At 43.4% G+C, this 27,769-nt stretch overlaps 1 protein-coding gene across 1 annotated transcript; it reads left to right on the plus strand.

The window, feature by feature from the left end:
- The first annotated feature begins 19 nt into the window (after positions 1-19).
- On the plus strand, positions 20-27,527 carry ASB9 (ankyrin repeat and SOCS box containing 9). The gene is made up of 7 exons (XM_052663418.1): positions 20-167; positions 8,271-8,350; positions 16,962-17,069; positions 19,692-19,842; positions 20,567-20,701; positions 22,127-22,315; positions 27,019-27,527. Exons 1-7 carry the CDS (start codon positions 92-94, stop codon positions 27,141-27,143), a joined length of 864 nt encoding a protein of 287 aa, XP_052519378.1. The 5' UTR covers positions 20-91; the 3' UTR covers positions 27,144-27,527.
- Positions 27,528-27,769: the final 242 nt, after the last annotated feature.

Raw genomic sequence — 27,769 nt, forward strand, 5'->3', positions numbered from 1 at the left:
GGAATTTCCCAGGAGCCGGGGGTGCATGGAATTTGGACTTTCCTGAACAGCTCAAGTGGAGTGTGGAGCTTGACCAGCCCAGGAGAGCACCATGGATGGTGAACCACCAGGCAGAAACGGGAGCAAGCCCCCGGACATGAGGCTCTTTTTCAACCCATTGATGGGGGGTGAGTTTAGGGGCTGTGTTGTCAGCCTGCTGGGGAGGTCTGTTAATGTGCTTAGGAGAGAAGAGAGACGAGGGTGGGGTGATTTCAGTGGCTTCATCTGAAATGTGGCCACGGGGTAGTTACTGGACAGATGTCCATGAGTTGCTGGTATCTGCCCTTCACATGGTTGTTCCAGAATGTGTACACCTCTCTCTGCAGAGTCCTATGGACCATGTCAAGCCACTGATCACAGTTTATTCCCCAGGAGAAATGTCAGCTGTAAAGTTATTTTTTGTGGGTCAAATATATCATTGATATTCCATTGGAGGTTTGAAAGTCACTTCTAAATAGGAAGGAATATCTTCACTGCTAAAACATTTATTAAAAGGTCTTAGGTATGTGGCATTTGGGTGGGGCTGGGTTTATAAATGATGTTCAGAAATTGAGCTGTGATTGATTCACTTTAAAAGGAGCCTTTTTTTTTTTTAACCTTTGGAGCAGTGTTTTAGAGGTTGATTCTCCCCTGTCTCATGGTGTCTTTGTTAATGCATAGAGTCCTGTACCTCTGGGAAACTGTCATTTCCTGTGAGCACTCAGCAGGTACCTGCTGACTGAAAGGATTCTGGAAAATGGGTCTAGACATTAGAGGAGGCTGATTATATGATTATATTCAGCACCCTGGGAGGCTGCCCAGAACACTTGCTGGTCAAAGGGACAAAAAGCAGGGACCCTAACATCAGCTAGGACTGGCTACTCTCCTACTGCTTAGGTGCTGAAGGGGAAAACACACACACGAAGAAATACAAAATGTCTTCCCTCTGGCTCATGGAGCAGACAGGATTGTTCAGGGTAGTTGTTCGTGTATCCACTTTGGCCTCATAGAAGGAGCAGAGTCCTCAACAGCAAGTAGGATTTGGATCTCCCAAGGCCGACCTGGATTAATCAGAGATACTGAGCGTGAACTTGGAGCAGTAGAAAGCAGAGTAGCACCACAAATAACTTTTAAAATGGGTTTGATAAATATACTTTTAAAGCAGCAAACCAATCAACATGGGGAAGAATCAGTAATGTGGTTGACTTCTGCATGATGATTTTACAGCTGAGTTTATTTTCATTTCTACCTGAGAGAGGGGCACTAGCCACTTTTCACTGTTCAGGGTTTCTAAAGGTCCTAATCCAGGAATTCCCTGGCAGTTCAGTGGTTAGGACTCCATGCTTCCACTGCAGGGGGCATAGGTTCGATCCCTGGTCGGGGAACTAAGATCCTGCATGCTGTGCCACTGTGGCCAAAAATATAAATAAATAAAGGTCCTAATCCAACCCTGGTTGGGGCTGGCTGGGTGGGTGTGGGTGGGCAGGCACTGTCACAGCTGGACTGCAGTGTCTTAAGGAGTCTAATGAGAACACTGGAGAGATGAAATCTGAAAATGTAGCTTCAGAAGCTAGGTGGATGAGTTAAGCCTTCATGAGGCAGGGAATTGGGAGCCATCGATGGTTCTGGAGTGGAAGCTTGGCCATAATAAAGACTGTAAGTAAGTTAATGTGGTAGCCATAGTCAGGATAGATTGTGGAGAATTTATGAGAAATTATTGTACTAATCCACTGCTTCTCAAACTCGTATACATCAGTATCACCTGGATGGATTGTTAAAATGCTTATGGCTGGGCTCCACCACCTCAGATACTAGGTCTGGGGTGGGGCCTGGAAATCTGTATAACAAGCTCCCGGGTAATGCTGATGGTGCTGTTTGGGGACAATACCTTAAGAACCACTGCGTGAAGCTGATATCTGGATCAAGCTTCAGAAATGACAGAGAAAGGGAAAATATGGCTTGTATTTTCAGAGGAAAGAGAAATCAAGCTCTGTTGCTTGATTAGCTCAGCTGGTAAAGAATCCACCTGCCATGCAGGAGACCCCAGTTCGATTCCTGGGAAGAATCCCCTGGAGAAGGGCTAGGCTACCCACTGTAATATTCTTGGGCTTTCCTAGTGGCTCACATGGTAAAGAATCCGCCTGCAAAGCGGGAGACCTGGGTTCGATTCCCAGATTGGGAAGATCCTGTGGAGGAGGGCATGGCAACCTGCTCCAGTATTCTTTCCTGGAGAATCCCATGGTCAGAGGAGCCTGGAGGGCTACAGTTCATGAGCTTGCAAAGGATAGGACACGACAGAGCGACTAAGCAGAGCACCAAGGAGAGAAGGCAGCCAGAAGTGCAACGCTTTCAAAGCCTAGGGTAATGTCAGCTCAGAGGGCTGGATGAGAGAGAAGTCGTGAAGGGGAGCTGGCCTGGGGATCAGAGTGAGATAGGGAGGAGAAGGACTTGTGTTTGAACGTGAATGTGCCAATGGCTGTGCCCAGGGCTCAGCATGAAGGTGCGGGACAGAGGCTGGGCAATGAATTCAGGTTGGGAATCAGGCCTCAGGCTGTTCTGCAGAGGGGCTCGGCTGAAATCCTGGAGAAGGAGACATTGTCTGATGGCTCAGTGCAAGGATGGAGCCTTGGGACAGACTTCCATTTGAGGACGGAGAACCAGTAAATTGGAGAGAGAGGCAGGAAAAGACTCTGCTGCTGCTACTGCTAAGTCGCTTCAGTCGTGTCCGACTCTGTGCGATCCCATAGACGGCGGCCCACCAGGCTCCCCCGTCCCTGGGATTATCCAGGCAAGAACACTGGAGTGGGTTGCCATTTCCTTCTCCAATGCATGAAAGTGAAAAGTGAAAGGGAAGTCGCTCAGTCGTGTCCCACTAGTAGCGACCCCATGGACTGCAGCCTACCAGGCTCCTCTGTCCATGGGATTTTCCAGGCAAGAGTACTGGAGTGGGGTGCCATTGCCTTTTCCGGAAGAGACTCAGATGTTGTCATTTCACAGGGACTAAAGGAACAGAAGTTTCCCAAGAGGCAGTAGTCACAAGGGTGGGCGCCAGGACCCCTCTGCTTGCCCAACTCCTCCTTCTCTACATCTGACCCACAGACTACTGCCCCTTCGAAGCCACTGCCCTCACAAAGCCCTCCCAGACTTTCTCCCAGCCCTTACCCAAGTGGAGGCTCTCTCTCCCTACTGTGCATCAGCCCTGCCCCTTGGGCAGAATTTCACTGATAGCTGGATTGCATTTATTTATGCTTTGGAAGCCTTGACCTTGGTGAAGTGTGGAATGTGAAACACTCAGAATGTTGTTTCCAGGCCTTGATGAGAAACTCAACTCAGGTGAGGCAAATCCCCTGGCACTGGACCAGGGCAAGAGGTCAGTGGGGTGTGGTTGCCCTTGGGGAGCTTTGCTGCTCCCACCTGCACTGGCAGGCTTTTCTTGGCTACTGCCTCTGGAGGAAGGGAGGAAAGGATGCACAGATGGCAACAAAATATTTATAGAGATGGAATTCTTGACCCTTCTGCCCCAGGAGTGGGAATAGAATGTCCTTCTTTTCCCATGAAAATACCTTGTTTTTGATCACATTGTGTCCCTCCCCAAAACATAAGCTGAAGTCCTAACCCCCTGGACCTCAGGTTGTGACCTGGTTAGAAACAGAGTCATCGCAGGTGTAATCAGTTAAGGCGCGGTCCCAGTGGAGGAGGAGGGCCCACCCCATGACTGGTCCCTGGAAGAAGAGCAGAGGAGGCAGAGAGGGATGAAGCCTTGTGGCAGCAGAGCCAGAGGTTGTAAAGATGCATCTGATGAGCCAAGAAAGCAAAGACGGACACCCCACACCAGAGGCTAGAAGAGGCGAGGAAGGACTTCTTCTCTTAGGGTAGATTTTTAGCTGTTGGGCCACCTCAACAGGGGCCGTTTTTCTGGGGGAAACTTGCCTGATCAGACAGGATGGGTTGAGGGGGTGAGGTCTCTATGGAAGAGGCCCCTGGAGAGAGAGATGCAGACAGGAGAGGCAGGGTGATGGAACTGGGAGAAAGATTTGCAGTAGACAGGACTGATGTGCCCAAGAGTCGCCTTGTTGGGCCTTTGTCTCGTTGTGACTGTGAGCCTCTGTTTCTTTGTCCTGTTTTGATTTGTCCTGCCATCTAACCGAGGTCCAGTCACTGTCTACACAACACCCAGATCCTCCCCAGTGTTGGTACTCACCACTGAACCTACTGGAGGCATGTGCTCCCACTGTCTCTGAGCAACGCAGCCCTTCTTCCCCTCCTTGCCCTTGCAAAATGTTTCCCAGGAGGAACAGTGGATACTGCTCCCAGCATTCACTGCAGGCTTTCAGAGCTTCATGAATAATAGCTCTTTTCAGAATGTACTAATTAGTACATTTTCAATTTCTTCTGAATAATGGAAATTTTAAAAATCATTCCAGAAATGGCAATAAAGATGAAATGGCAGCTTTGCTAATGTGCTGCAGGGTTTGATGGAGACTCAATTTAAAAGAAAGGTAAGTTGAATAGCACTAATTGGAGGACTTGTGGCATTGTTTCATGAGGAGAGCTCCTTGCCTCATGTCAACCACGAGCTACACTAGTGAATCTGTGGCATTGCCAGTGACCCCATTTGGCATCTATTTCTTGGCAGTAAAACCAGCAGTTCTTAGCTGATAAAGGACTGGGGAAAAATTCTTAATATATACCGAGCACTCGAATGATGTGTTGTATAGATATAATAGCCCTTGAATTTCCAGGGGTCAGTGGAAAAGGGAATGTGACTTTGAGTTTTCCCTCCGTCCATAGCCACCTCCTGTGAGTAGCATCCGTGTTCTGGCAGGAATAGTCCCCTTTCCTGCTTATTCTGCTCTCTCCCGGTTGTCAGCAGCAAGGCGGGCAAAGCTGCTTTGGGGTTTAATTGCTCATGTGTTGAGCTTGTAGCTCATTGCCTGCTTGTGATGTGGGCTCTGGAAACATCTCCTGGATATCTCATCAGTGTTTTTAAGAGCTAAAGAGAGTGTTAGACCAATCCATGTTTCAAATTAGAGCATTTGCTAAATGAACTATGCATAAAGTCCATGCTCTCAATGCTAGAAAAATGTCAACCTTTCACAATTTTAACTCTGTAGATAATCAAGTGTTGAGAGACCAGCTGAGGCTCAAGTTTTTGTATATGTTTGAGATGACCTATACAAGAACCTAAGGTTTTCTTCTGGCCTGGAGTACTGGCATGCTCTGGTAGATTCACCTAATCCTAGTCTGAAAGGACTTTAACTTAGGAAGGGAATCTCATGTACTGCTGCTGGTAGTATAGCGTGGTGCAGCTGCTTTGGAAAGTAGTCTGGCAGTTTCTCAAAAGGCTAAACACTGGGTTACCACATTATATAGCAATTCCATTCCTGGGTGTCTATCCAAGAGAATTGAAAACATATATCCACTCAAAAATTGGTACATGAAGGTTTAGAGCAGAATTATTAGTAACAGCCAAGAAGTGGAAGCAACACAAATGTCTATGAGCTTTTTGGTCTATCTATCTATACAAATATTATTTGGCCATAAAAAAGGGTGAAGTGCTGATACATACTCCAATGTGGATGGACCTTGAAACATTATACTTGGTGAAAGAAGCCAGTCACAAAGGACCACAGGTTGCATGATTCCATTTGTGTGAAAAGTCCAAAAAATCCCCCAAATCCATAGAGAAAGAAAGTAGATCAATGGTTGCGAGGGGTTGGGGGAAGTGACTGCTGCTGGGCAAGGGGTTTCTTTTTGGGATATTGGAAATGTTCTAAAATTGTGATGATAGATGTACAACTCTGAAATCTACTGAAAACCACTGAATTGTGTATTTGAAAGGGGTATATGTGAGTGATAAGTCATCAAAGCTGGACAATACCCTGTGCTTCTTGAAGACACAGATAGTCTCCACTTTGTAAATATTGGGTTGGCCAGAAAGTTCGTTTGGTTTTTTTGTGACGTATGGAAAAACCAGAACAAATTTTATGGCCAACCCAATAATACTATGTGCTAATGCATGGGTACAAAACCTCAAGTAGTCTTTTTTTTATGCACTTTTTTCTTTTTCTTTTTTTATGTACTTCTTCAAGTACATAATTCTTTATTTACCCTAAGTAAAGGGAGTCATGCTTCCGTGATGAATGCAAACAAGTAAAGCCCATTTTGGTCTACTCTTGATAAGATAATTGCATCACTTTCATGAAATCGAAACAGAGTTAAAGTTTAGGACCCAAATTACCTGTCTGGCTGTCAACTCTGATTATCTGAGTTAATTTTAAGAAAGGTTGATGAGTGTGGCAGTGATATTTCTTAGCAGCTGAGAACTTGGAAGGAAAAAAATTGGCGTAATCCTCAGAAACATGGTGATCCAACTGATTTTTGAGATCTTTCTCAGCTTGTGGCTCTTCTCACTCAACAGTTTGTATGGATGGTATTTTGCCTTTGAACCAACAGGGTAGAATGAGTTATCCTTTTAATTCTAATTTGGTGATCAGTCTTTCGGTATCTGCTGTCTGCACTGTAGACGCCAAGCCCTGGAAGCAGTAGTGTTTCTCCTGAGAGCATTAGGACCCTCAGAGAATGGTGCACGGACTCTAATTTTCTACTGAGCATGAGTTTTTGGAAGTTAGGGAAAGTCATTTCCCTGAAGGTACCTTGGGCACAATGATGAGCCCAGAAGGGAAGCCTTGGATGCATGGTGTGGAGGCAGGTTCATTCAGCTTGCTCTTCTCTATTAAGAGCCTTGTCAATCCATCTGGAAGAATGGTAATGTGCTCACTGGGACAGATTTTCCAGGACACTGATAGCTCCAGGTGGCAGGCCCACGTCAGCCAACACGTTAAGTCCAAAGTGTTCTAGCCTCCTCCTCGATGGGCTGGCGTTGGCCAGGCTTTAGTAACTGCCTTGCTTCTCCAGGTCTTCGGACTTTTAGGAGATACAGTTCATTCACAAAGTGTGACTGATATCAGACCATCCTGCCTTGTTGGTGTGTCGTGTGTTTACTCAATCAGGCAGAGCCTGAGTTGTGGCAAGCGCAGACTAGCCGCCTCATGTTCTGACTTCCTGCCTTTGTTCTAGAAGCCAGATGCAGCTGGAGATGAGAAAAATTCAGGTCTATGCCAAATTCAGGGCACATCCAGTCAACGAGAAAGAGGGGGAGGCATTTAGTGTGTTGAGGTGCATTTTACAGGCTTCTTTCCTAAGAAAGTGTATTCTTTGCGTATAGTTAGAGAATACATTTGCTAATTTTTTTAAAGATTTTTTTTTTTCCTAATGTGGACCATTTTTAAAGTCTTTATTGAATTTGTTTACAGTATTGCTTCTGTTTTTCATGTTTTGGTTTTTTGGCCACGAGACATGGAGGATGTCAGCTCCTCGACCAGGGACCGAACCTGTACCCCATGCATGGAAAAGCGAAGTCGTAACCACTGGACCACCAGGGAGGTCCCTGCTATTTTAAATAGCAGTGACTGTGGGGTATAATCAATACCCTCTAATTAGTGTTAGGGCGGGATAATAATAGTAGCTAGTAGAAGTTGAGCCTGACCTGACTTTACAGAGAGGGGAACTGAAGCTAGGTTCTGCTCCACAGACCTAGGTTCAGCTCAGAAGAAGTCAAATGGGTCTGAATTCACAGATTTCTCCTAATCACACTGGCACACTGCCTTTGTGGGGAAATCACATCCCTCTTGCAAGGTCAGACTGAAGTCTGATTTGTGCTTGATATTGGGACAGGAGGTAATCTACAAATAGATAGGGTTTTGTTTAGATTTGATTCCAAGCCTAATGGCGTATGTAATGACATGATTACTGCTATTAGTATATGGCACTGTTTGCTGAGGTGCCAGAGTTTGTATATCATGCAGGAAACTAGGCTGGCAAACACAGTTTAATGCACTAATGCTGCTAATTAGTGAAGCTCTCATTTAACTAAATGGATCATTTGCCTTTGAAACCAGTGTGTAAATCGAAGTAGAGTAATCTGTCATCCCAGTCCACCTCTTTGTCTTCAGTTTGAAAGCAGACTATAGTTATTTCTTCAGCTAGCTAGACATTTCAAATAAGCTGTGTTCAAGAAAAATCCATAGAGGGGAGAAATGCTAAAGTCCTGATGAAAGGGGTTGGTTGCTTGACTCCAATGTTTCCCTCCAGTAAGACCAGTTAGGCTCTTATTGATGGGCAAGGATGAGCCTCTGAGTCTAAAGTGCAATAGCAGGATGTAACTAACCTCTTCCTCCCTTTCCATACAGATTCTGTATCTGATTGGTCTCCTGTGCATGAAGCAGCCATTCATGGACGTCTGCTGTCTTTGAGGAGCCTCATCAACCAGGTAGATAATTTTTTGGGGAAAAAAATGATGAATATTAGGCAAGTTCTACTGCTCACCGCACTGAGGAAAAGAAGTCATAGTCTGATTTTAGGATGTAAATTTCCTGTTTAGCAGAATGAGATGAATGCTGTCCTCCTTTGTTTGGAGGCTGGCATAAAACTAGAGTTTAGTACAATTTTATGCACAAAGTAGATTCTGTAGACTCTATTGAATGAATAGTGGGCAAATTAGTGCATTCAAGTTGCTGTCACTTTATACCATAGACTGTATCCTGGAAAATTATCACGTAAAGCAGTGGTTTTCAATTGGGGCCAGATGGAGACATTTGACATTGGCTGGAGACATTTTTGGTTGTCATAGCTGGGAGCAGGAGTGGGAATGGGGTTGGGGTAGTGGTGATGTTGGCATCTAGTAGCTGGAGACCAAGGAAGTTAAACATCTGACACTGCACAGGATGACTCTCCACATTCAACAGTTATCCAGCCCCCAGTATCAGTAGTGCTGAGGTTGAAGACCCTTCACATAAAATAAATGCTTGAAAATGTCTTAAAATATGTCATCTTAAAATATCGAAGAAATGTTCAATTCTATTGAATCTCCAGTGGAAATGGCTCTGCCAGTTTGATATTAGTTTCTCTGCTCCTTCGATGGGATACTTAAGTACACATTAATTGGAATTTTGGTGGTTCGAAATTATTGGGAACTTAAGCAAAGGTGCTTTTAAAAAGTAGTTTCAATCACCACTCAAAATTCCAATAAAATTTTTGTTCATAATGTTTGTCCTCTGAAGAGACGATATAGATCTTTTAAGTTAGGAGCTCTTGGCCCTTTCATGGACCCCTTTGATAGTCTGGCAAAATCTAAGGACCCCTTCTCAGACTAATGTCTTAAATACATAAAATACAATATAGAGGAACTCTATTAAACAAATGTGTAACATAGTACTATATGAACTTCTTTATTAACACATTCAGTAAGAGGATTTAGTGGCGATTCTAATTATTACCATACTTTCTAAGTAGGATGAATGTATTTTGAGCTACTTTAGATATCTGCAATAATCAATGCAATTAAAAATATCTGTGATTCTTCTCAGTGATGTCCTGTTACTATTGTGGTTTGTGGTCTAGATTCACAATTGAAGGACATGATAAATTTCAGGTGTTAATTCTGGAAATATTAATAAATGTGCTTTGAAAAATTCCAATTTCACAGACCTATCTAGACTAAGAAATCCTATAAGAAGACAATTTTTAAAGATAAATTTCAGACTACTCTAAGTCACTATCTTAAGCTGTTTTTAGTAGCAGCAGCCTCTTATAAATAGAAATATAGATAGTAGCACATAACTCTAGCTAAATGAAGTTAAGCTACTTCTCAGATAAACTGAAACATTTGCCTTAATTTGATAGGGTGAAAAATGATCATTGTAGCTTTTATATAATAACTTACTAAATTGGACTGATACTCATTTATATTCAGTATTTATATGTTTATTGAATCATGTCTGGAATCATGTCTTTATCTAAGCACTTTTGCATTATTTAAGCAAGTTATTTTCTTGGAACCCCAGTTTCTACCTTCAAAAAATAAGTTCCAGTGTGTGTGTCTGTGTGTCTGTGTGTGCTGAGCCTCTCAGTTGTGTCCAACTTGTGACCCCATGGACTGTAGCCTGCCAGGCTCCCCTGTCCATGGAAGTTTGCAGGCAAGAATACTGGAGTGCATTGCTGTTTCCTTCTCCAGGGGATCTTCCTGACCCAGAGATCAAAGCCATGTCTCTTGCATCTCCTGCATTGGCCTGTGGCTTCTTTACCACTACACCACCTGAGAAGCTCCTGAGCATTCCAATACCTACCTCCAGACTAATACCTCCAGTATTAGTCAGGTCTTGCTGTGTAAGAAAAAAGCCCAAACTCAGTAGCAAAATACAATAAACACTTCTTGCCAATAAGATTTTGGATCAGCTGATCTGCACTGATCTTGGCTTCAAGCTGTGGGTTGGGTACAGCTCTCCTGCACTCATCTCCCATCCTTGTTTGACCAGTGGCTACCTGAGGAATTTTCTCCCTGTGGCAGAAGGCTGTAGCATAGCAGGGCAAGCCCAACCATGAGAGAAAACTTCTAATCTGCTTATGTTACATCTGCTAACATCCCACTGGTCAGAGCAAGTCAGATGGCCAAGTCCAAAGTCAAGGATCAAGGAAGTACATTTTGTCAACTATGAGGTCATGACAAGGGTGTGACTATATTACACTGTTACAGGAGAGTGAAGAATTGAGACCCACAATTCAGTCTTTTATCTTACCTTATATATGAGTTTGAGAGAATTAACTGAGGTGACATTATGTACCTGGCTCTAGTTACTCTTCACAAATGAAGAGTACCTATTTTCTTATTACAGTCTACATAGTGCTTCAGATAATCAAAGACTACTGAAAAAAACTGCTGCTAAACTAAACAAACATACTTTAGTAAGCGATATAAGACCAAACATGCAAATGTCTATAACAAAGAGAAAAGGAAATTATAAAAAGTAATTCTCACTTGGTCCAAGAAGGGAGAAACTGAATCTGTAACTAAGTATTCTTTACCATGACTTCACATTAAAATAATGTGAGATTTAAAAAGAAAACAGCAACTGGGCTTCACTCTAGATATTCTGATTTAGCCTAGGCCAAGCTTCATGCATTGGTATTTTTTAAGCTCCTGTAAAATCACTATGTTGAGGAATTTTTTTCTAAAGGCCATTTTGCCAGTGGAGAAAGAGGGAGGAAGGCATTTGACATGAAAGAGTACGTGGGAAGGAACAAAAACATTGATAGGTTGGGTTTCATTAAAGTTAAGGACTTGTTCATCAAAGGCAGCATTTTAAAAGCAATAAGGCAAGCCATACATGAGAAAATATTTGAGATATCTATCTATTTATGACTAAGAACTCTTATTCCTAGCCTAAAATCAATACACAAAAGAGTGACAACAGAAAAATGAGCAAGAAACTTGGACTGGCAATTTTTAAAAAGATACCCAAGTGTTCAATAAATATATCAAATTGTGCTTATTAGTAAAATTAGTAAATGTGTAATTCAAATTACAAAAAATTATGTTACTCACTCCTCCCACTAGAAGGGTTAAATTTGGAAAGACAGATAATACAACGTATTGGCAAGAATGTGGAGCAACTGAAACTCTCATACATTGCTGGTGGGAGTGTAAATTTGTGCAAACCAATTTGGGAAATATTAAGGAATATCTACTAAAGCTACAAATATCTATACCCTACAACCAAACACTTTCATTTCTAGGTTTATATGCAACAGATATGTATACATGAGTTCATCAAAAAACATGTACGGGTATATTCATAGAAGCCTTATTCCTAACAGCAAAAAAAAAAAAAAAAAAAACCTTTGAAAACAACCTAAGTGAAAATGAAAGTGTTAGTTGCTCAGTTGTGACTGACTCTTTGCGACACTATGGTCTGTAGCCTGCCAGGCTCCTCTGTCTATGGAATTTTCCTGGCAAGAATGCTGGAGTGGGTTGCCATTCCCTTCTCCAGGGGATCTTCCTGACCCAGGGATTGAATCCAGGTCTCCTGCATTGCAGGCAAATTCTTTACTGTCTGAGCCACTAAAGAAGCAGCCTTATTCATAACAGAAAAAAAAACAAAAGCCCTTGAAAACAACCTAAGTGTCCATCAAAAGTAAGTGGATAAATATATTTTGGTATATTACTCAGTGAAACTCTATGCACCAATGAAAATATATGAATGAATGAGTTTGAAAACCAGATGTTAAGTCAGAGTAGCTGAGCACACATACAAAAATACATACTTCATGGTTCAATTAATAAAACATTCAAAACCAAGGAAAACTATCATGCTAGAAGCCACTATTCTGAATGCCTTTGTGGATGTAATTTGGGTAGGATATATGTGGGTTTCTGGTAATGTTTTTTTTTCCTTTACCTGTATAGTGGTTATATAGTTAGATTGTCTTTGTGATAATTCACTGAGGTTTACGCTGAGGATTTATGAACCTTTCTTTGTATCTGTTGCACTTCAATAGTAATTTATTTTTTAAAAAGCAAAGCAATTTGTTAGGCCAGCATAAAGCAATTAAGGCAACCTTGGATACTCTGTGATCTTAATTTAATGGTTCATATTAGCATCCCTTTGGGCTGGGGTTGCATGGGAAATCTTAAAAATACCAGTGCCTGAATTCAGCTACCTTTGGTTGTATTGCAGTTGCTCTGGGATGCAGCTTGAGTATCAGGACTTTTTATTTTTTGAAGTTCCCCTGAAGATTGAATGCACAGCCCTATAAACCTTCCCAATAAAGTTCCACTGCATACACAGATTGAGGACTGACTTTTTTGTTTCTTGAATAAAAACTCTTTATGCTGCTCCATGCAGTCTTTAAAGGGTTAAATCACTATCAGGGTGGATACTAGGAAAGATCCTGGACATTCTGAAATATCAGACCTTTGGGATGTAGCAGGCTTCCCTGATAGCTCATTTGGTAAAAAATCTGCCTGCAATGCAGGAGACCCCAATTCCATTCCTGGGTCAGGAAAATCTGCTGAAGAAGGGATAGGCTACCCACTCCAGTATTCTTGAGCTTCCCTTGTGGCTCAGCTGGTAAAGAATCTGCCTGCAGTGTGGGAGACCTGAGTTTGATCCCTGGGTTGGGATGATCCCCTGGAGAAGAGAAAGGCTACCCACTCCAGTATTTTGGCCTGGAGAATTCCATGGACTGTTTAGTCCATGGGGTCTCAAAGAGTCGGACATGACTGAGCGATTTTGGGCTTCCCTGATAGCTCAGTTGGTAAAAAATCCACTTGCGATGCAGGAGACCCCAGTTTGATTCCTGGGTCGGAAAGATCTGCTGGAGAAGGGATAGACTACCCACTCCAGTATTCTTGGGCTTCCCTTGTGGCTCAGCTGGTAAAGATGTAGCAGCTCATTCAAGGCTCAGGGATAAAGAATAAAAAGAAACCTCAAATATCAACTGCCTAGAAATTACTGAGTGCTAAACACTTTGCATACATCATTTTTAAAGTATTCATAACCAACCTGTTAGGGTAGGTGAAATTGTCCCCATTTTACAGATGGAAATTGAGGCTTTGAGAGAAAAGTAGCTGGCCCAAGGTCACACTGCTAATTAGGTGATGGTGCCCGCATTTGCACTCGGTAATCATTCTGCTGTCCTCTCTCAGATTTCAGTCCTGGGTTTGAAATGAAGATAGTGGTACCATTCAGAGAATCAGGTCTGGCAGAAAAGGAGCTCTTTTCAGGAGAGTTTTGTTGACAAAGGCTAAATTTATGTCATGAGCTGGGTCTCTGGGTGATTATGTCTTAGCAGGGAATTAGGAACATGTACTGGAGCTGGGGATTTAGATTTGAAAGCAATATGTAATATATAGAGGGTATTGAGAGACAAGAAAAGGATTTGGGGGCAAATCCTTGAGGAAATGCCTGCATTAGGAGATGTAACGAGGAGAAGAACAGAGTTAGTGAAAGAGACAGAAAAAAAGGCAGTCAGAGACTGGAGATAATTTCAGGTAGAAGTCTGTGTTAGAAGCCAGGGCACAAGTTCCATGGGGTCAGGATGAATATGTTGCAAATTCAGAGGTGGAAGGAGGTGGGGAACAGAGCAAGGCATACTGGATTCTGAAAGTCACTGGTGGTCTTTAAAAGCGGTATCAGCAGGATTCTGTTGGTAGAAAATGAAAGAAGGTATAAAAGTAGAGATAATGAGGATAGACTATTTTTGGAAGAAAAGGGGGGCCAGTGAAGGGATGAAGAGCCTTGAATGGATGCTTCTCCCAGGGTCAGGACTGAGGGCTGGGAGGACTTTGAAAGCAGAAAGAAAGTGTACCTGAAGAGGAGAGAGCGGGGGAACGCATGAGATGAGAAGGTAGATGAAGGGAAGTCCTGGGGGTGGTGGGAGGACCGGGTGAGGTCATGGGCTGTTGGACTGAGCTCGTAAGTTTCTCCCACAAAGAAAGGAGCAATGGGAGAAAAGAAGACTGGAGAAATATAAAGAGATGTTAGGGGTGGAGAGGAGGGTAATGTAGAAAGCTCTCACATCAAATGGCTTTGACCTCCTTGGTAAAGTAGGGAGGAAGTGATGTGTTTGGATGAATGTGAGTGAGATGGAGGTTTGTGATCTTCCTTTCTGCTGAGTGTAGAGAAGGAAGTGATAACTGTGGACAGGATAAATGATAAAGCCTAACCTTCTTGTGGTCGGTTGGTTGTCTGAGTAGGCATATGATTTGGAGCTGAGACAGAAAGTTGCCAGGTACTAAGCACTATGTCACCCATGGGTGCCCTGATATTGCACAGCCCCATGGAATCATCAGAACTTCTGACTCTACGCTGAGATTAGGGGACAGACAATTGATGATAGAAGAATTAAAGGTCAGCTATTCGATCCGTTTTTTTCTGAGAACCCACTGCAGACTGGACCCTCTCTGAAGTAATGGGTTAAACATTACCTTAAATGGTATATGATTCAGACTTGACAATATTTCAGACAAACTGCCTCAGTTCATTTCAAGTCAAAATTGCATATCTGTGATGAACTGTAAATACAGTCCTCAGTTGGCACAGGGAAGCTTAATTTAAAGGAACTTCTTTGTAATGTGAATATGTAATGAGTGGTGAACATTTTTGGAATGTAAATCATTTCTTTTTTGCTTTTTCATTTACCTGGATTTATATATAAGCACGTAAATGATTTTGAAATGGCAGTAGTGGCTATAGGAGTATATTTGTGATAGAGGAATCTTAATAAAGAATTCCTTTAAAGAATAGTCTTCTTTCATCTCATGATCTGTAGCACAGAGAAAAATGCAGTTAACATTTTGCTGTGAATTTCTGGTATATTCTACCAGTGTGTGGGGAAGAGGCTGGATAAACAGAGAACGCTGAGAGTGGGAAAAGAATGGATTTGAGAACAGATCTCTGAGAGGAATGCCTTTAATAAAATAATGACAGTAATGAAACAGAAGATGCTACACTGTGAAGTCCATGGGAAGTGCTTGTGAAGGGAATAAATGCTACAATTCAAATTTTTCTCGAGTCAAGGGGTCAGGGAGCATTTGTTTAATACAGATGGGATTTGAGGTTGTGAAGGAAGGGAAGATACAGCCCTGTCCCTCCCTGCAAACAGCAGAGCTAGTATGGCAAAGTGCTGAAATGGATTTTCAAGTTTCTTGTTTACAAGCAGATTATTTTGAGTCTCTCAGAACCCCTTCCTAGACCCACCTTAAAAAAAAATCTCTGGATCTGAGATCCTGTGAACTCAAGTGTGTGTCCAGAATGATGGGATATATCAAAATGCATGACTTGCCTGTCAGAGGGTAACAGCCCAAAGGACAGCATGACTGGGGGGCTGAAAAAAGCCCCACAAAAGTAGAAGAATGTGTGTTAGGGATGATGGTGAGTGAGATAATCTAATGGAATGATTTTAGGCAAATTTATTCCAGAAAAATTTATTTATTCTGGGCTTCCCTAGTGGCTCAGATGGTAAAGAATCTGCCTGTAATGCAGGGGACCTGGCTTCGATCCCTGGGTTGGGAAGATTCCCTTGGAGAAGAGCATGGAAATTGACTCCAGTATTCTTGCCCAGAGGATCCCTTGGACAGAGGAGCCTGTTGGATTACAGTCCATAGGGTCACACAGAGTCAGACTTGACTGCAACGACTTAGCCTGCATGCATTCTGGGAAGAAAAGGTATAATATTGAGTTGACCAAAAAGTTCGTTTGGGTTTTTCTGTGACATCTTACAGAAAAACCCAAATGAACTTTTTGACTAACCCAGTATTACCAAGATGTTGATTAAACTATCCATGCTCTTAATTGACATATGCTAAGGGAAAGAACTTTTATTGTACCTGGTTTCTTCCTGTTAGGAATAGATTATATATTCCAAGATCAGGGGGTCTGTGGAGCCTCTCCTTGAGTTCTTTTGATGTTCTGCTTGGATTAGGTTCAGGATCCATCTCCTAGAGAGCACACTTTCCAAGAGGTTGAAGAACCCCACGACCTTTCAGACACTTTCTTGCTTCTTTAGCTCTAGACTACTGGAGTGAGAGTGTAAATTGTCCCTTTGCCTCTCTGTCCATGGAGGTTCACCTAACGCTTTGGACTGTCTTGGTCATGTTTTGCTGTGTAACAAAGTACCCTCTACGTTAGTGGCTTCATGTAACAGACATGTATTCACAGTGTCTATGGGGCAGGAATCTAGACACAATTTACCTGGGTCAGGGACTCTTATGAATCTGCAGTCAGAAGAATATATATTGGCTTCCCTGATGGCTCAGCATAAAGAACTCTCCTGTCAGTGCAGGAGATGCAGGTTTGATCCCTGGGTCAGGAAGATCCTCTGGAGAAGGAAATGGCAACCCACTCCAGTATTCTTGCCTGGAGAATTCCGTGGACAGAGAAGCCTGGTGGGCCACAGTCCAGAGGCTCACGAAGAGTCAGACACGACTGAGCGACTGAGCACATAGGTGAGCCAGGTGAACTTTTGAAAGAATGTGGATTCATGGCTGAGCCCTCCAGAACTGTTCCAGCGCACTCCTCACTCTGCCCATTTGCCTCCTCCAGGGGTGGCCGGTGAACCTCATCACGGCAGATCGTGTGTCTCCACTGCATGAAGCCTGCCTTGGAGGGCATCCCTCCTGTGCAAGCATATTATTGAGGCATGGAGCTCAGGTAAGTACAACTCAAACCCCATCTTTGACGCCACTACTGAAAAATGACTATTTCTCTCCCTTCTAAATACTTTTGAGCATTTTTTATTAGCCTGATTTGAAATATGAAGAGGGTTTTTCCCCCCGAAAGTATTATGTCCATCAAGCTTATTTACTTTAGCAGTAGATGAAATACTGCATTTGTAGCTAGAAAGTCATGGTCTGAGCCTATATAATTTTCTTTAGCTGTCACTACTAATAAATAGCTGTTACATTTCTGCCTTCACTCCTATGGCTGGAAGGTAGTGACATATTGTAGAAGACATATAACATTTGGCTTCATAAGACCTGAGTAATGGTCCCAGACCATCTCTACCATTTACTAACATTGGAAATTTGGACAAGCTACTTAGCCTGTGAGCTTTAGAGTATATATATATATGAAAAATAATGGGGGAAATAGCAAAAAAGTTATATAGCATATTTTGTGGAATTGGGAGGATTCAGAGGGGTAAGGCATGTGGTTATTTGGAGAATGGGAATCAGGGTGACATAATGAGATTGCAGAGAAGGAAGTTACACAGTCATTGAATTTGAAAGTAGGGACCAGTACTTCCTCCATTAACTAAGTCCCCTCTTGCTCAAAAGTGATGGGAAAATCTGATCAGAAGATTCTATATAGATTGCTCATCTTTTCTCAACCAGTCTGTACTGAGCATTTATTATGTGTCTAACTCTAAATAAAGATTCAGGAACTTCTAAACTAAATGAGGAGACAACCAGATAAGCAGGTAAATGGCGGAATGTGACACTAAATGCTTCAACAGATAAACCCTGAACTCTCAGTAGCCTCATAGAATGAAAGTTTATTTCTTGTTCAACTCAGAGTCCTATGTGGGTGTTGCCGGTTGGGTGGCTGTTTTCCAAGGGTGATTCAAGGACACAGGCTCCTTTCATCCTGTTGCTCCTCTGCCTTCAACAAGTGGCTCCCACGTGTGCTCTGTTCCAGATGGCTGGAAGAGGAAAAGACATGGAGGATTGTGAGTGGAGACTTAAAAGGCCAGTCTTGGCAGTGACATAAGTCACTTTTACTCACATCCCATTGGCCAGAGTTCAGGCCATGTCTAACTGCCAGGAAGGTGGGAAAGTGTATGGCTGTGTGCCCAGGAGAGAGGGAATGAGTTTGGTGAATGCATAATATCTCAGCCACAGCAGGCAATTACAATAAACTGTTTTTATCCATCAGTTTCTGCTGTGTAACAAACTACCTGACTTAATGATGCAGACAGTAGCCATTTCTTTATCTCACAGTTCCTTGTGTTGTCTGGACAGCTCTTCTGTCTGGTCTGCTTTGGCTAGCCTCAGCTGGGCTCACGGAGGCATTTGGGGTTAGCCAATAGGTGGGCTGCAGCAGACTGCTTCATGGTGACCCTGGCTGGGGCCGCTGGGAGGTCTGGGGAGAAATAAAATCTCCCTGTGGTCTCTCATCCTTTAGCAGGCGGCCTGGGCCTGTTCACATGGTCGCAGGGATTCTGAGAGCAGTGAAAAGGGTGAGCTCTCTGCTTGCGTCACACTTGTTAACTGTCCCATTGACCAAAAAGTGATTCATGTGGGCAAGGCCAGATTCCAGGATTGAAAAAATAGTCTCTGTCTTGTGATGAGAGGAGTCGCAGAGCCACATTACAAAGGAATGTGCATCCTGGGCACAGAGTCTGTGGCCATTTTTTGCTACCACATGCTATAAGATATAATAAGTATTATTATACATGTAAAAATGTTCCTAACCTGTTTATTTCTGATGGAGAGAGGGAGTGAAAAGATGCTTCCTGCAGGAAGTGACATCACAGTTGAAATCTATAGGACCTGTTGGAGTCACTCAGCTCATTGGCGGGTTGGGGAAAATGATGAACTTCCTACCCACTGGAAAAAAGAAACACAAAAGCCTCGAAGTGAAAGTGGGGGCATTTTGTGTGATTTCACATCATCCCTTATAGCAGCAGGGTAGAGCAGGGGACAGGGGTCAGAACAAAACAAGCTTGCTGTCCATGCCAGGAAATTGGACTTTGTCCTGAGGGCAGCCGAGAGCCATGATAAGTATATTCTCAGGTTTATATTTTGGTTAAGAAAACTTACCCCGAACTTGGGAACAGAGCCAGGACTAAGCAGAGGCAAAAGAGGAGCCTGAGGGTACAAATGTGAGAGATCCTGGAAGTGAGTGTCTCCTTCAGGTTTGCACCTGGGGCATCTGAAATTAAAACAGAATAATATGTTCACAATTTTAAGAGGTTACTCTAACTGCTGTGCAGAAATTGGATTGGGGTGGGGTGGGTCTAGGATAGAGTGTTTAAAATAAGGTGATTAGTTTGTGACCTGTTCAACTTATCCTAATTAGTGTCCAAGTTCATGTTCCTGGGGGAGGGCATGGAGGAAACAAAATATTCAGAAACATTCTTGGGGCCTGACATCCCATACTTCATTCAATTTTTCACAGCAACTTTGTGGCAATTGTTCTTTTTTGTCTCCATCTTGTAGCTGTGGAATTTAAGGCTCTGATAAGTGAAAAAACAGCTTGAAAATGGTGGAGCTTATGTTAGAATCCAGGGTACTTCATTGCCTGCCTTCATCCTGGAGTTTTTCCTTACAGGTGAATGGTGTCACTGTAGACTGGCACACTCCCTTGTTTAACGCTTGTGTCAGCGGCAGCCATGAGTGTGTGAATTTGCTTCTGCAATATGGAGCCAGTCCCCACCCGGCGAGTGACCTGGCGTCCCCCATCCACGAAGCTGCTAAGAGAGGTAAATCTGTTGAGAATTGAAGTTTTCCACCCACTCCTTCAAGGGACATCTTACGATTGAAGAGGGAAAAGGAGGTATACAAAGCACTTGTTCTCCATGTGGGATCCTAGGATCCACACAGAACTACAATGGCATAACTAGATGATGCAAAGGAGCAGTGTTTCAGTATGGCATTCCAGACCAAGGAAGAGTGATTCTGCTTTCACCCAACATAGTTGGCCACAAAGGGCCCCACTCATGTTGGATTTGGCACCATCTCCTAAGCCTCTCCAGTGCCCACCACTCTTAGTGGACGGTGGGCAGTTCCTCCCAGGGCCTGCTTTTGGTGAGGTTGTAAGTCTCCTTCCCTGTCCCATGGCCCACTGTGCTGTCTCCTTCAGGTCCACCTTGTCCCTCTTCCATACCTCTTCCCAACTCTCACTTCGATTTCTGAACTCAGATTACAAAGCCACAAACAACTCAAAAAGGTGGATGGTTGCTGGTTGCCTACCGTGGCTAATAAACTCACGTGGAGTTCCACCCAGAGCTCCAGATGGCATCTTATGAAACACGCTGTTAACTAGTGACGGTGTTGAAGATCATTTGCTAGTCTAAGTAAAGAACATAGCTTCTGGCCCCTAGTTAAGTCATTGGAAATTTTCAGCACACAGAATATGGGCAAGGTGGTGTTTCCCTAGCTGTGAGAATTAGTGCTCTAACTGTTTTCTCCTACTTTGGGCTGCAGGCCACGTGCAGTGCATCGAGTCTCTTGCGGCTCACGGGGGCAACATTGACCAAAACATCCGCCACCTGGGCACACCATTATATATGGCTTGTGAAAACCTGCAGGTGGCCTGTGCCAAGAAACTTCTGGAGTCAGGTAAAACTAAAAGCACAACAGAACAAGGAGAATAAATGAAAAGTACATTCAAGGTTATTTGAAAGCTCTTTCTCTTGTAGCACAGGAAATAGTGTAGGCAATGGAGTTGGACAAGATCAGAGTTCATCTTGACTGTGTTCCCCTGGGGAATTATTTGAAACTGTTTCAATTTGAGTTCTCTTACTTGTAATAAGAATCATGCTGAGGATGATGTCCCTCCTCCCAGGAAGGTCCTCAGTGATTATTAGTTTCTCCTCCCTTTCCTGTGCCTCCCTTCCTCTGGCCATTGATATTACTAGTCCCAGCATAACTCCCACAGCTGCTGGGATAGGGCTGGCCTTTGAATTTTAGGCCACCTTCAGCAGTTGTCTTTGATTTGGAAATAAACTTGCCTCAGTTTTAGTCCATTGTAGATATACTTTTGAAAAGGCCCAAGTCCCACCATTCTTTTTCACCTTCCTGCTGTTGTCCAACCCCTTCAACACTTGGAATACCCCTTTTTCACATTTTCAGTTATTTGAGTCTTGGTTATCTTTAAAAATCAGATAATCTTTCCCTCTGCTGAAGGTTTATTGTTCTCATTGCCTTCTACTCAATTGGCAGCCATTACTATGAACCAGGAGGAGGTTGGTTTTCTCTCTCTCTTCTCTCATCTTAGATGGATTTTAAGCTCCTAGTCAGGAAAGGGTCAGATTGGCATCCCTCCGAAAGCTAAGAACAATACAAGAACAATTCAGTTAACATTTGTTGACTGGACGTAGATTCCCATTTTTCTAGAGAGACAGCAGCTCATGCAAAGCTGTATGTCCCCACACGTCCCAGTGGGAGCCAGTGTCTAGGCTGGGCTAAGGTTCTGTTGAGACTGTAGGGATAGAATTGGGTGGGGATGGTCCTAGGAATCCACTTGACCCCCGAAGAGGGTGACTTTGCCACCTGCCCTGTGATCTTAGGATTGGCCACCCTAGTCTAGGCAATGTCATCATGATTGGTTGCCCTTCACAGACCAGTTCACATGGTCTCAAGTCTCCAGTTTAAACTTCATTGGAGTTTCTGGGCGTGTGAGTATGGCAAATTGCCATAGATGAGATTTTGCCATCTAGCGTCACTTCCGGTCTGTGCCGGCTAATATTTGGGCTCTAGTAATAAGTAATGTGCAGCTTTCACACTGCCAGTGTTTTTCCTAAATCTATCACAGCTATGTATGATGTGCAAGGGTGAGGTTTTTCAACCTCATCTGCCATATGGCTCGTGTCATACCTTTAGTTATATTGTTAAGTGGCCTTTTCCCCATATTATTAAATGGAATCAAGTCATGTCCTGATGACTTGGAGAGCTCCCATGCCCACTGTGGAGGCACAGCACTTTTAGAAGGGGGTGCTTGCACTCTGCTCCTTGACTGACTCTGTTGTTCTCCTGACTGTTTAGGAGTGAATGTGAACCAGGGCCGGGGGCTGGACTCCCCTCTTCATGCAGTGGCCAGGGCATCCAGTGGGGAGCTGGCCAGCCTGCTCCTGGACTTTGGAGCAGACACCCAGGCCAGGAATGCTGAAGGCAAACGACCCTTGGAACTGGTGCCTCCAGAGAGCCCCCTGAGGCAGCTCTTGGAGATAGAAGGTGCTTCTCCTTTACCTGAATCTAAGCCTTAATTTGTAGAGACTCCCATGGGCTCTAGCAGGAGGCAGAGCATCCTGGCTTTTCATCCTGTTAAACAGATCATGCCCTCACTTCCCCAAATGTGGGGAGCTGAGATAATTTAGCATGCAAGGTACAGCACTGGCTGCATAATAAACAACCATCCTGCTGTTTGACATGTTGGAGAGAGGCTGGTTTGGATGATCTAACATTCAGGGGTATGCCAGCTCTCAAAGAATTAAGATATTGTTTTTAAATGTTAAAAATTAAGACATGCTTAATTTTTAAAAATTAATTTTATTGAAATATATTTGGTTTACAGTGTTATTTCTGCTGCACAGCAAAGTGACTTAGTTATACATATATATTTGCTCCTTTTCATATTGTTTTCCCTTATGATTTATCACAGGATACTGAGTATAGTTCCCTGTGCTCTACAGTAGGACCTTGTTGTTTATCCATCCTATATATAATAGCACCTGCTAACCCTAAACTCCCAATCCAGCCCTCTCCCAGCCTCCTTCCCCTTGACAAACACAAGTCTGTTCTCTATGTCTGTGAGTCTGTTTCTGTTTTGTAGTTAAGTTCATTTGTGTCTTATTTTAGATTCCACGTATAAGTGATGTCATATGGTATTTGTAAGCCATGCTTTAGAGTGATGTGGCAGAAGCCTCTTTGAGGTTATACAAGCCCCAGTATGTTCTAATGCGAATTACTGGGCATTAGGTTTCTGGGATAGTGGGTAGGAATGCAACTCATGGAGCATTACACAGTATCGCTTTCATGACCCATGGCAATCTGAAGACATTTACTGTTATAACGAAATCAACACTGAGCCCATACACCTTCATAAATAAAAACTGACACTTCTGACCCAAGCAAGTAAACACTGGGGTTGAACAGTGTGCAAGGAGGTGGAGGCACTTCCCTGGGTTGGGGGTAGGCTGGGAGTGAGGAGCAGAGACCCTTCAGATTGCAATCTTTCTTTGTGTGTGGATACAAATTTTATTATTTAGTTTTTACTTTATTTTAAAAATTAATTTTTATTGGGGTATAGTTGCTAAAAATGTTGTGTTAGAGTCTTAATTGTCCCGGGAGGTGGAGAGCAGCCAGCTAAGGACCTATTTATCTGACTAGAGTATAGACTTCATTGAGTCTTAGAGGTTGTGGAAGTTTGAAGCAGGCTTCCCAACCAGGAGGATTCTGATGCTATGTCATCTGGTTATTTTCTCCCCACATTGCTGAGAATTAGGGTTCTGGGCAGAATTGTAAAGTGGCCCCTGAATCCTTCTTCCTCCTATACCCATCACCCCAGGGTACTTGGGGGTCATAGCCTGCCTTGGGCCCCCCAATGCAAACAAGGAACAAACCAATAGAAAACCCTTTATGTGAAGCCGTGGGGTAACCCCTGGGCAGTTGTGCCCACGTTTTAACGATTTCTTGGTTTTAAAAAATTATATCTAGACAGGGCAGATTTCTACAGCAGGCACAGATGGCACAATGCGTGGGGCCCAATGTTTTTTTAGGGGTCCACAGAAATGTTTTAATTTCTTTTAAAATCAGAAGGAAAAAAATGACTATAACTCAACCTGGATTATATTCATCTTTATACGGACACAGTTGTAAAATTACCAGCTGTAAAATATCTTTTTTTTCAATTGAGAAAGAGATCCACAAAGGCATAAGTGCCTCCGGCCCCCCTAAAGTCATTAAATCATTTATGTAGACACACACACATTGGAAAGAAGTTCAAGAATATGACCACCCCCTCCCTCGCCAAAGCAGCTAAAGCAGTGTTTATTCCTGACACACAGCAACAACTAATAGAGACTCTCTCACCCCAGCGCCACAGTAGCCACTTTGAATGCACTTTGGTCTTAAAGCATCATGAGTGTTGATGCAGGAAAAAAAAGAACTGGAGCCCTAAAGTAATATGCCCATCAATAAATATAGAATTAGCTGATTCCATTATGGAGTAAAGCCACGCCCCCTGAATATTTGCAGGTGCCAACAAGTGGCTGCAAAGCACTAGTGAGCTTTCAGCTCTATTTATATGGAATGAAGGCTCTAGTTATACAGTATCCCACTTGTAAATAGCAGATATTCAATTTCCATCGGTAGTTACACCGAGTTTCCTCCAATGGCCTGCTTTGCCCAAGTCTCTATCAGGCTTACTCTGGTGTCTTGCTCTCTGTACTCGTTTATCAGTACCTCCTGTACTTGTCCCTGACATTGTATCTAGCACATGTGATTAGTCATGTCCTTCAATGTGCTTTAGTGGGATGAGGTTAAGTTCAGTTTCCCCACACTATGCTTTTTGCCGTTTGTTAATAAGTGCTTTGAGTACACCAGGAAATCCTTCATTAATATATGCCTCGAGTACACTGAACATAGTCTGGAAGGTGCCCTAAATTCCAACAGGGACCTTCTGCATGTGTGGTGAGGGCCTCATTGAAAATATTTCCTTTCTTTCTTTCCTTGTCTATGTGCCTAGTTTTGCCTCTCCCAGTTTTCCATCAAGCCCGTTTATCCTGTAGCTTGCAGTGATGCTCTAGGAAATTGAAGTCTAATCCAGCCTTTGTACCCTGCCCGACACACTGAATTGAATCTTGGAGACAGAGTTTTGGCTCAAGTAGGAAAGAACAGTTTTATTGCTTTGCCAGGCAAAGGGGGCCACAGTGGGCTACTGCCCTCAAAACTGTGTTCCCACCTAGAGGGAGCAGTGAGGAGTTTTACAGGAATGGTTCAAAGAGGGCGTGGTCAGCTCGTGGACATTCTTCTGATTGGTTGGTGGTGAGGTAAGTGGAAGTCAGCATCATTAGCCTTCCGGTTCCAACAGGTTTGGGGTCTATTGCTTATGGGCAGCATTCACTTAACTTCTCCCACCTGGTGGGGGTTTCCGTATCTGTAAAACTGCTCGAATGTATGTTCTGTGTATCCCTGGAGGGGGGACCAGGACCCTGCCCAAGGCTGCACTATTGTGCCTCCCTTGTCTCAGGATCCCCTCCTTCCCTAACTAGCATCTGTTTGAACCTGCTCCTTGGAACTCAGGGAAGGTCTTAGAAGCCTAATGAAGCCTATTTCCTGTAATCAAGAAATGGGGACACAGAAAGGCTTTTGTAAAAGCTCAGGAGCCCCACAGGGTCCTGCTTGGTATCAAATTCACAGGCCACTGTACCCTTTGAATTAAATTATCAATCCTGACCACACAATACAATGACCTGGGGTGCATGCCTGTACAAAACCCAGATGCTCAGCTCACCTGATGATGGTTGTTGAAGCAACATCTCGGGGGTGGGGCCCAACATCCCCCCAGCTCCGCCAAGTCTGGCGTGAGGGCTACTGCTTTATGGGATTCTTGAGGGTATGCATACATGCTTAGTGGCGAAGTCGTGTCCCACTCTGTGCGACCCCATGGACAGTAGCCAGTCAGGCTCTTCTGTCCATGGGATTCTCCAGGCAAGAATACTGGAGTGGGTTGCCATGTCCTCCTCCAGGGGATCTTCCCAACCCAGGGATCAAACCCAGGTCTCCTGCATTGCAGGTGGATTCTTTACCACTGAGCCACCAGGAAAGCCCTGAAAGGGAAAGTGTTAGTTGCTTAGTCATGTCCGAGCGACCCCATAGACTGTAGCCCGCCAGGCTCCTCTGTCCATGGAATTCTCCAAAGCAAGAATACTGGAGTGGGTTACCATTCCCTTCTCCAGGGGATCTTCCCTACCCAGGGATCGAACTCACATCTCCTGCATTGCAGGCAGATTCTTTACCATCGTGCCACCAAGGAAGCCCCTCTTTAGGGTATACAGCTTTGCTTTAAAAAAATCTTTTTAATAATCAAAAGAGAACTTCTGTTATAATTTAGTGCAGGAGTTGGGGCTGAAACAATTTCCCACCCTTTTACCCTATGATAGGGCTTCTCAAGCTCAGCACTATTTACATTTTGGGCCAGTTTGGGGCAGTCCTGTCCTGCACAGTGGACATGTTTAGCAGCATCCCTGTCGTCGACCCTCTAGATGCTAATAGCCCACCCCTCAAGTTGTGACAAGCAAAAGTGTCTCCAGACAGTACCAAGGGTCCCTAGGGAGCAAAATACACCCCTCCCACCCCCTGCCCTGTTGAGAATTGCTATCTTAAGATGTAAACTCTTGGCTGGATCTGTGCCAAGTTTGTATTAGTTCATTTTCCACTATGAGCTGAAGCACTGGGATGGCTCTAAATGCAGAATATAAAAACAAACGAGTTCAGATCACACTTAGGTTTCACAGATAGCTCCTTATATTTGAATGTCTTAAAATTGCTAAATTATAAAATTAGAGTATTTGCATCCAGAAATATGGACTTTTTTTTTAAAGTAAAGACAAGAAAACCATTAAACATGGGTTTTCTTGTCATTGCTGGGGATTTCATAGCTTTGTAATTTCGAAATTAGCTTCCATAAGCCTCCATTGGTGAGACCGAGCTTTAAATTTCTTTAAGTCAAAACCTAATTGCCTGATTTCAGTTAGATGCCAGAAAAGAGAGACCATGGCCTTAAAATACCTCTTATTAAACCCAGAGCATGGTCTTAAGCAGTACCATATTATTTCTTGATAATAGTGTTAAATCTTTTATGCTTTTAGTGAGGGAAAGGAAAAGTCTTGGATCAGTGAAACCCATGTGTGACTTGTCTTATCATCTTTCTCCAGGGCCCTCTTCTTTGATGCAGTTATGCCGCCTTAGAATTCGGAAGTGCTTTGGGATCCAGCAGCATCATAAGATCTCTGAACTCAACCTCCCTGAGGAGCTGAAACGGTTTCTCCTCCACAATTAAATGTGTCAAGGGAATGGTGACAGAGACAACAGGCAAACATTATTGAGTGTTGAGAGCACTGGGATTTTCAAGTAAAGTCAGGTTTATAGAGTTCAGCTAAGTTTTTGCTTTTTTCAGTGAGATTTTTATCTGTAGCTTTGTACTAGGTTCTTTTGTGCTGTTAGTTGGAGGGTATGAAAAATTTTGTCCCCTGCCTGGAAGAGGGTGGCTAAGATATCCATGGTGTTGAATATCTTACCTTGCCAAGCACTGAGCTGTAAACCCTTTATGCTTTGTCTAATTTAGTCCCCAGAGCAACCCCACCAGGTAGGCACGGTTCGTCCCCTCTTCCCTAGGTGATACCCTAAGACTTAGGGAGGTCAATTTGTTTAGTTAAGTGTAGGTTTCCTGATGCTAACTTGGGGACTTGTGAGGGAGGCAGAATTTTCCAGTATCGCTATCCTGGCTCTGTCTCCACTTCGTGGGGAAAAAAGATTAAAGAAGTGTGACATTTCTGTGACTATGTCTGACTTTACTTACTTTTTTTTTTTTAAACCTTCCTTGTTCTTATTACAAGACCACTACTGCCTTAGTACAGGATAGTGGGCAATTCTTTTTCTCAACCAAAATGTTCTATACGTATCAGG

The sequence above is a fragment of the Budorcas taxicolor genome, chromosome X (genome assembly GCF_023091745.1).
Source record: "Budorcas taxicolor isolate Tak-1 chromosome X, Takin1.1, whole genome shotgun sequence".
Classification (NCBI taxonomy): Eukaryota; Metazoa; Chordata; class Mammalia; order Artiodactyla; family Bovidae; genus Budorcas; species Budorcas taxicolor.